At 37.1% G+C, this 10,672-nt stretch overlaps 1 protein-coding gene across 1 annotated transcript; it reads left to right on the forward strand.

Moving 5' to 3' along the window:
* The first annotated feature begins 4,794 nt into the window (after positions 1 to 4,794).
* LOC114356045 (uncharacterized) lies at positions 4,795 to 6,476 on the forward strand. The gene has a single exon (XM_028309130.1). The coding sequence runs from the start codon at positions 4,824 to 4,826 to the stop codon at positions 6,045 to 6,047; it is 1,224 nt and encodes a 407-aa protein (XP_028164931.1). The 5' UTR covers positions 4,795 to 4,823; the 3' UTR covers positions 6,048 to 6,476.
* Positions 6,477 to 10,672: the final 4,196 nt, after the last annotated feature.

Raw genomic sequence — 10,672 nt, forward strand, 5'->3', positions numbered from 1 at the left:
CCTTGCAATTCTACATTACAGCTGCTAATATCAACCATCTCCGCTTCTCCGCCGGAGGGCTCTCAAGCACTCCTCACCAGAGAGTGTTGATTAATCGCCCTCCGTAGATCCTCCGCCCGCGGCACGTGGCGAATACGATTTATAAGTCGCACTCCACTCGTACACGATAAACAATGCGATGTGCACAACGTTTCTTGTTCAATAATGTAGATTGCTGATCCAATAACGGCCGGAATGTAATGGATGCTCATTATGAATAAACGAGAAGATTACTGGAAAGTACGAGTACGGTACCCACCTACGTAGCACATAGTCGGTGAATCTATTTTCTTTTACCCACGTCCATCATAGCAACCTAGCTCTTTGATTTGACTCATGTACCTATCTTGTCCATCGCTCATTAGGAAATAGAGTTTTATTTGACTTCTTATGCCAGTTGCAGAACAAGAGCTGCTTCGCTCGCTAAAGATAAAAATAAAGCTAAGCTGACGCAGTTTTCCATAGTTGTTGTGTTCAAAGTGCAAACTATAAACTACTTAGCTTGGTCTGCAAACCGCATTAGACTGATTTGATAACAGAAAAAAATTAAAAACACTTCCACAGCAAGACATTCCATGTTTTAAAGCCAGTAGCGCGTATGTGTGTTCAGTATTCATCGATTGGTCCTGCGCTACATTCTGTCACTGGGCAGCGAGCCGTGTTGACGTGCTCCTAACGACAGCCAGGACAGCCTACTAAATACCCGTCGACAAGGAATGCCCGGAACCACACGAGTTTATAGGAATTTCTTCATGAATACGTTTAAAATAGTTTACTTTCTCGTTCCTTATCTTATCTGGCCGATCCATCGCTATTAGATGGAAGATTACGAAAACTAAGCCAACATCCTCCGTTTTCATTTATAAACATGGAGGCAGACTGTCTACTCAGATTAAATACAGTTTTACATGTCTGTAACGACGTAAACTTGTATGATTAAGACGCCCTTTCATTACTTAAATGAAAACTATACTTTCATATTTTAATCGGGCCGGTCGGATTTCCAATTATAACTATATTACTCTGAATGCCCTGATCCTATCCTTATTAATTTTAGTTTCTGTTTTTTACCCACCTTTCACCTTGTTGTGCAAATTTTAATAATTACACAAGCAATGCAACATAATAAAACAACATGAGAGAACAATTACATCAAAATCTCAGTAAGAGATTTTTAAGCTTTTGTGTCAGTATTAAGTATTGACGTCGCATTTTAAGAAAGTTTTGAACATCTACAATTAAAAAAACCTCAAAACTCATCCAAAGGAATGTAAGGTATACCCACATTTCTTTGTCCTACAGATAACTCCTCGTTGTAATTCCGATACCTCATCCTCGCAACATTAAAAGTAAATATTAAAATGAGTTATTACACCTTCGTGCAAAGTATGAGTCGACAATGGCATATCTCTATCGTAGCCTATGAATCGACATTAACGCCGTTTTATTGGTCGCCGTCGCGGCTGCTATTGGTTAATATACAGCATTGTCCACTACTAATAACCCGCAGCGCATGCCGGTGAAAACTAGGTTTACACATCACGAGCTAATTCCCACCTCTCTTTTTCACCGCTGCAACTCCTGTGTAGCTGATCTACAACTTGACCGCCAATAAAAACCCAACCAGAGAAGGTCAAGTTTGACCCGGGGGAAAGTTAAACTGTCATTGGACAGAAGAACATAGTTAATAGCTAGCAACATTAACTAGAAGAACATACAGCGTAATATGTTTGTATCCCATATTCTCAATAGAATCTACCGCCATTATGCTGAACCTGATAGTACTGCTGAATTAGCAGACAGTGGTGACCGAGTTTAGTGCGACGCTTCTTCTCAGCATTTGCCAAATGTTTGTCTCGACTTTCTCTCTCGACTCTCTGTTTATAAAAAGAATGAGGCATAGGCTTCTTAAGAGCATTTGACCATGTAAGTACCCATTTAAAGGCACGGAAACGACTGATAGCTTCCGACTAAAATCGGAACCTGTAAACTGCCCGAAGTTTGGAGCGTGCGTTCGCGCGTGGGCCCGCAGCGACGACCCATAACACGCTTAATTACAGTTGTTTATACGTTTATTCGCCATTTGAATAATACTAATGCGGTACACGATAAAATAGAAGCCATTCGCGCGGATTCATGTTGATATTATAAAGCGGGGATGCGCAGAAAGTCCGTTTGTACAAGCTGTACGCTCAAGAAAAGAAGATGCACCTTGGATTAGCTTGAATTGGTCATACTTAGCTTAGACAAAACGATCATTCGTTTGATAAATTTTCTATGACACATTTTAATTTCGTGGAGGAATCGTACGCGTACTGAAATGGAAGCTGCAGCAGGTTATATTTTGAATTTCCCATTAATAACGGACCTAAGAATGAAAAGCGCTTCTTGTTATTGCGTTATTTACGAGATAAAAATCTGTGCTTTTAATTTTCGAGGCACCTACTTCTTACCTCGATATAAACTAATATGCGCCACTGCATCCGTGTTATAAATTGTTGAGCCAACTGCTTATTGAAGATTATTATCATAGGCTACAATTTTCAATTAGAAACTAGCAGTAGCGCTAGATGAGTGAGCGTAGGTATTAATTAATCTTTATACACCTTAAAGCTTCTGGTGCACCAAAGCTAGTATGAGCACACTCATAAAACTCATTTATTTTTGCAAATAGGCTTTTAAAAAGCACTTTTACACGTCCCAGTACTAACCCTACCACTGCTTCGGGACAATAAATGGGCCAGTGCTGAGAAGAAGCAGCGCAAGAAACACAGTCACTATTGTCAGCCTCCTTTTCAAGGGTTTACAGTCTTTAAAATATACAAATTATAGTCATAAGTATTGATGCGAGCTAGGTAGTTAAACATTCCAAACATCTGTATTAGCCATTTTTCATTAAGGTGCTTTTAATGTGTGCTTTAAATTTATGAATGGGAAATTCTACAACAGTTCATGCCATTTCCATATTCCCCTATTTATTCCCGCTCTGCTTAAGTTTTAGGATTACTGTTAGCATCTCTACAGTGTGGACATCTACAGTCGTGCCCCTCCGTCGTGAACAGCATACATATTTAATATTGGCCAAGAAATTCATGCTAACTGCCTTGTAATAGTATACTAATTAGCGTAAGATAAAACCGATAGTAATCAAATAGTGAGGAAATTGAAATTATTTAAGCGAGTATAATTTTTTATGGCCGCCTCTGACTTTACATTTTGTGTATTGTTCCTTAAACGACTTTCATAAGAATCATCAGTTTGTTTCAGCGAGCAATATTCAATATTTAGAAAATTTGAGTCATAGTCTGCCATTTGCATGATTTTAAGAATCTTATCCATATCTATTTTGCCACCGACTTTTAACTGATGTAAGTTTAATAAGTATAGTGTTTTTCTGATAACAACTTTCCTTTTAATATACCGGACCTGCGCAAGAATATTCAATGTCCATCAAAGGAGGTTTACTATTATCAACACTTCACTAGAAGCTCAATTATTTTATGAGCTTTCAGGATACCGTAGTTTAATTAAAAATCGCCGGCACATTTTGTTACAATTTATTACGTATTTCATTTATGAAGACGTCAGAATATCCATTCTTCAATCAACCTGATATTCCATTAAGAAAAAACAGTTTAGGCTTAGAAGCGTTTTATCTACGATCGAACTTTGTCAGACGCATATTGCCTCCAGCCATCAATAAGGCTTACAACAATGTTGTAACTAAGCACTTTTAAGTTTTACTCTCATTTGTAACATAACTTCCTTTTATAATAAAGCTCGCTTGGTTATAAGCACTCTTGGCCACTTTTTATCCTTTTAAAACCATTTTTAGAATCTACTAATAAGCAGCCACTTACGTACGTGCTTGTATGGAAATGTATGGCTAATGGAAATGTTCACACGTCCTTCCATGCAATCATTCAATTATAAGTTACGATTTTCTAATGCAGTGACATTTTGTTGCAGGTCTGATGAAGTTGGATGAAGTGGAATCTGGAATCGGGTGACTCACTAGAAGATGTGAATAGAAGAATTATAGTAAGTATATTTCATTTACCTAGGTACTTACATTCTGAATATATTACCATAAGATGTATTTACGAAAATTAATTTGAAACTGCATACCTAGCTCACACCAATACATGTTTTATGTAATGTGGCAATTTACTTTAATTTAAAATGTATTATCAGTTGCGTTGCGACTTATGATTTTGTGTCAGTTTTGATAAAAATCGACAGCATATTAACTAATATTTTTGCTACTCATGACTAACTATCAACATTGGAATTGTATCACACAAACTAGAGTTAATTTAGCTTTTGTATTTGCCTATGGAACCCTGTATGTACGAGCTTCGGACATGGCTCCTTACGCCGAGGGTCTTGGCGGTCTAGTGAGTGTGCCATCTTACTGGCCTGCTAAGTCCCAAGCTGTATGGAACCAGAACAACAGGAGATTCGCCGATGAGAAGATACTGAAGATATTTAGATAAGTTCTTAATTTATGTAATTTTGTATACCTTACAAATATCATAATGTAGGAGTACGTGTCGGCAGAAAAAAAATAAAGTACTAGTAGTAATACCTACTTCATGTACATGTATCGACTTTGTGCCGTTCACTCGATCGGACGTGTCAGCGCTATGAAAATAAATATTTAATTTAACTATTCACTAGCAAAATCGCGACCTACATTATCGAAACTCGGAAGTGTTTTATCTGTGTCATTTATTTCTAATTGAACAATGAACTTATAATGATTTGTGTATAGACTTGATAATATGGAAGGAAGTCCCTTCAACCGGAGTGCGCTCACGCAGCGCAGCCCTCCGCCCACGCCCACGCAGCAAGCGCCGCCCGCCGCCCCCGTCATGGAACCACTCGAAGTGGTGGCCACTTCAGAACTCCAGAACTGGATGAAAAGCATCGAGCAGTGCCTGAATGAGGTGTGCATAATCTCATCGGAAGGAAAGCTCAACACTGACCAGAAACTGAGGATTAGTAACCTGTGCAGAAGGGTGAGCAATGGAACATCCCAAATGGCCGTACAATACCAGTCGCTGAAGCAAAAGGCCATTCAAGCTCATAGCAACATACAGGTCCTTAAAGAAAGTCAAGACATTTCACAGCAACTTCAAGACCTCAAGAAAAGCATAGAAGTGACCTCAAAACCTATCTCGGGAGCGTTTTCCTTTGCTGACATGGTTAAAAAGAGTCCTGTCAATTTTATTCAGCCCAAAAACTTCAGTTCTGTAGCTATTTACCCGAATGATAAAATGAAGTCAAGCGAGGAAACCAAGTCCCTAGTGCAAAAAATAATTAAGCCCGAAGAAATGAAATTGCACGTGAGAGGTCTACGGAAAACTAGAGATGGCGGCGTTATCATCAGCACCAACTCCAAAGACGACATCGAGAAGATAAAGCAGTCAACGCAATTAAGAACATCAGGCCTCATCATAGACGAGACGAAGAAACGGAAGCCCAGGATTATAGTACTGGGAGTTCCTGCTTCCATGGATGAAACTGAGGTATTTAAATGCATATACCATCAAAACCTAGCCGACAAACTTCAAAATACGTCACTGGAAGCGTTCATGTCCTCTATTAAGCTAAGCCATAAATCAGGGAGGAAAGACACCGAAACCTGTAATTATGTAATTGAAGTCACAGCTCAAATACGGAAGACCTTGATAGCAAATGACAGAGTTTTTGTGAACTGGTCATCGTGCCCTGTTAGAGACTTTACCCTAGTGACAAGGTGCTACAAGTGTCAGCAGTATGGACACGCTGCTAAGACCTGTCGTGAAGCTAATATCACTTGCGGCCACTGCGGAGAAGTGGGTCACGTATTAAAGGATTGCAATAAAAAGGATGAACCCTCAAAATGTGCGACCTGCTTGCACTTCAAAAAGCCCAACAATCACAAGACAGGTGACGCTGAGTGCCCTGCTAAGAAACTAGCAGAACAAAGATATATTAACACCATAGATTACGAAGGCGCCTAAGAGCGTCCCCTGCGAGTTTATGTTTGTCTTGATGTGTCAGTTTTATCATTAGCTAATTTACTACCTAGATTGTATAAATTAACTTTTACCATTAGTACCTACTAGTAGATAACTCCATAATTAATCATAGAGCTGTCCCACTAACCTTTTATCAAATCTACCTTAACAAACCGAATTGCATTTAAGTATATCTAGAGTAAACATAAATAACTTGTATGATTTTTGCAACATTGAGCGTGACCCAGTTTATTATTTTTGTTTACGCAGACACTGTATGTTGGATGTTTTTAATAAAGTATGTAGAACAAGCAATATTATGTAGCACATCGTATTGATTTCAAATCTTAAATGTAACTTGTGTAGATTTTAATTTTTTAATTATATATTATTATGTATAAATATTAGATTATATATTTTGCTAGAAATAGTTCTATTAATAAAGTAATGTAAGCCTTTTTTTTTTTTTTTGCCTGAGATACAGGAATTATAATTCTTAGTTCAGGCACGTATGTACTTTTACCTATTATAGTTTAATATTAGCCTATTGTTAAAAACTGTCAATAAGTTATTCAATAAAGAATTTATTTATTTATTGTAAAAAAAAAAATATCACCTTATATTCATCATCAACAGCCCTTTACAGTTTACTGCTGGACTATGAGCCTCCTCCACTATAGTGGAGGGTTTTGCCATAATCTCCACGCTTGGCAGGCGGGTTGGAGATCGCAGTTTAAAAGATTGATGTTTTTCAGAGAGCGCTGCTGCCCATTCTCTGTTTGATGTGTAGTCCCTAAGTCGCCTCTTACGACACCCGCGGGATGAGTAGGGGTTGATGACAAATGTATTCTACTCTGCCGTCACCACACGGCTAGACGTCACCTTATATTACAAGGAGGCTTATGCCCGTTTTCACCATCAATCCCTAATTTTTAAGTGACCCCTATGAAAACAAAATGCTTGTTATGTCATACCATAGGGGTCACTTAAAACTTAGGGATTGATGGTGAAAACGGACATTAGGCTGGGTTGCACCATCTTACTTTAACTTTGACAAAGGTCAAAAATCTGTCAAATTCTATTAAAGGTACGTAAAAAAGTCATAAAACTCATTTATTTCTGTAAATAGGCTTTAAAAAAGCACTTTTACATGTCCCAGTATTAACCCTACCACTGCTTCAGGACAAGAAATGGACCAGTGCTGACAAGAAGCAGCGCAAGAAACTCAGACACTATGGTTTAATATGGTCAAAGTTATGTGGTGGTGGTTAGGTGGTGCAACTCAGCCTTAATATGATATAAATTATACATTTATGTCTAAATTGTATATATTTTGTGTACAGTCGCGGAATGAAAAGGTTCGTCAGTTTTCAAATTGATTCCTTCAACGAATCGCGAGCACATATTACCTTTTGAAACTATGTTACAGAATAATCTCGAGTTAGAGAAAATAATCTTTAACTGTTCGTCAGTAAAGTTCAAAATTATTCAGATCAAAGTTGTTTGACGATTTATCTTGTCAAGAAGATTATTATGATTGATAAACTAAAACCTTCTTGTTGGTTCAACCTGCCATTATTATTTCTATTCAATAAAAAAACTATTGTCAATTGGTCAATGTCATTATTGCATTGCACTGATGGGATAGAAAAATAAACAAGCAAAACCTTATTCGTTAGCAAACGTCATATTTATTTCAATGTTAGCAGCACTGTTTCTTGCACTGTTATGTTGGCAGGTTTGACTCTTACAGTACCTTGTGCAAGCGAAAACCGACACTAAGGTGACGAACCTTTTCATTCCGCGACTGTACTATCTTAATAGCTAAATCGTATTCGATTTATGTAAATAACATTTTACATTGGACTAGTTGTAGTCTAATAGATAGTGTGCTAAGTTTTGTTTCACATTAAACGTCAGTAACTTTATAAATATCAAGTAGAACTGAATTTTATTTCACACATTTTCAAATAGAGTTCACAATCCAATATCACTAAAGTGCAAAGAATACTTTTATCTGTCCTCCCACATCGAGTTAACTCTAGATAACATCGATATCGATAACGATTGCAACGAGACACGACACTTGTCGCAAATGAACTGTACAGTCCCCCACAATAGTTTTAACTCAAATTGTGCCATAAATGTAGAGCTATACGGGATAGGTTTAACATTTGAGGCATGCTGTATAGTCATCAATGTCGATCAGGTCCATCCATCCTAGTTGTTGCTAAATGGCTTTACATTTATTTTTGAGCGGACGTGAGCGACGCGACACAACCTTACTCTTACGTGTTCCGTCGACTTATTTTAAAAGCAAAATTGAATAAAACTGTCCACGCATTTCAAATTCTTTACTTGCAGTCAGTTGAAGACGCTTAGTGACATAGAAATTATTGTGATATTTATTATCTTCTTTAGATCTTTTGATTTTTCCTGAAAACTGAAAAGGAATTGAGTATGTAACCCTCGACATCAACCATAAAATGGTACTTACTTCTTGCTACGAGTAAAAGGTAGCAGGTGCGTAATTTTCCCGAATAATGTGGTAACTGGTAACTTACAGCATGTTGAAAGTTGCAAAAATATACATATACCTACAGTATATTTTTATTTATTTTTTTCAGTAGGTAAATCTTTTCAACTAATATCATTGTAATTTAATCAAACACCTAGTTAAAAAAATCACTAAACTATTGTAAAATGTATTATCATAATAGTGTAATGAAATCTGTAACATAAATATGCATGGGACCTGTGAGAACTTCTCCTGACCTTATTTGCTAAACGCTGCGAGTGATAACTGTTAATTTATTCGCAGCAATCCGCGAGTCCAACTGCCCCGCAGTCATATTCTTGGTAGGGCTAGCTGCTATGAATGTAGTTTAACAAAACGAACCATTGCAATTTAATAAATGTACAATAAGTACATACAGTGCCATCTTATTAATACATTATCATTCGTCGCTAGTGAACAACAGTGGTTTTAAGTTGGCACCCAACGTGGTGGTAAATCAAATTCACATTGTAGAGCAATAGCCAATAAGAGTTATTTTTTATTTGTTACAGATTTAATGTCTTACACTGGGTTCCAGTACACAACTTGATTTGACACTATGTCTGTTTTCTCCGGGAATCGAAGCCAGAACCCCCGAGTTGAGAGAGTCCAACTTCTAACCACTTAACTGATACGTTTTCTCAAGAGAATGAGAATATAACTAAATAATAATAACAAATAAACCAACCACTTAGGTTGTTTTTAAATAAATGTTATTGTTCATTAAAAGTAAGAGTTAGCATGATATACCTTTGCATAAATAAATAATATGGATGATCTTTCGATGACGTTTGACATAAAGATAAATGTTGCGTTTGATACCGTTTCAATTAATTCTCAACATTACCCGCAGCAACCCTATCGCCTCAGGCGTTACGTTGCGTGCGTATGTCACTTCCCTCCGAGTGACGCGTCCGGCTGCGCCCGCGCACCCGACGCACGATGATCGGCCGCGAACGAACATTCGCATACATCATGCGAACGCACTTACCCGCTCATCTGCATTTAACAAATTCGCGCTAACAAGCTGTATCAATTTGAATACTGATCATTCGGTTTGAAAGGTGCAAGGAAGCAGTAGGTAGGTATTTAAACACTCATCTATAAATAATAGTACGCCTATGTTATGTAAATATGTTCGTAGTTATTGCATTTATGAATAACAAATTGTTATCCTATTGAAAATTTATTTTTTTTTGTAGTTAAATATTGATTGGCTTACAAAATAATGGCATTTTGTGATACAAACAAAAAAGGTGTAAATTAACCTAAGCACTCAGGTATTTTTGAAAAAAAACATAATGGTGACAATTTTCTATCACATGGCTAATAATGTCAGATTTTTTGCCGCTATAAGCGTCTGACATGGCACTATCGAGCATACTACTGCTATAGTTATCAATTTTGAGAGATATCTATTTTGAAATAATCTAAAACATTCCACATTTATTGTATCACATTAGGTATCTCTGTGAATAAATAATCTCTGAATCTTTAAAACCGCTTAAATTGTGTGGGGATTGTTCAAGCAAAGGTGCTGTATACCGTATTTCTCCTCTTAACCGTGACGTAGACTTAATTGCCCAGAATAATTAATCAGTTAATTACCTGTGTTCTAGTACTAATATATTCATATCGTAAGCACATATTAATAACTAACTCTTTTTCATGTGTATACTTAACAGTTACAATGTCCATCGTCAAGGTTCAGAGCAGAGTTAGTACGGACAATTTCAATATTAATGAGCCGGGATCATTAATTGTCCTATACAACGTCTGTTTAATTAATCCTGATTGACGACGTCTGCATCAGTCACCATTGAGAGCGCGTCGGGCTTGGGAGGTCACGTTGGCCGCGACAATGCTACTGAAATTGTGACTGCCACTACATACTCGTACATCTAGGTACCTTCTAGTATTTGTTAAGACAATCTTTGGTAGTGGTTTTAAGCATTATGTATGAGTAAAAATAAATATTGTTGGTACACACTATCCGTACTGTCAATTTTACTGTAATTGTATTTTAGACTAATAAAGCCTAGATAGATAATAATAATAAGCGAAAGAAAAG

This window comes from Ostrinia furnacalis, unplaced genomic scaffold (genome assembly GCF_004193835.3).
Source record: "Ostrinia furnacalis isolate ACB-3 unplaced genomic scaffold, ASM419383v2 OfSCF2610, whole genome shotgun sequence".
Classification (NCBI taxonomy): Eukaryota; Metazoa; Arthropoda; class Insecta; order Lepidoptera; family Crambidae; genus Ostrinia; species Ostrinia furnacalis.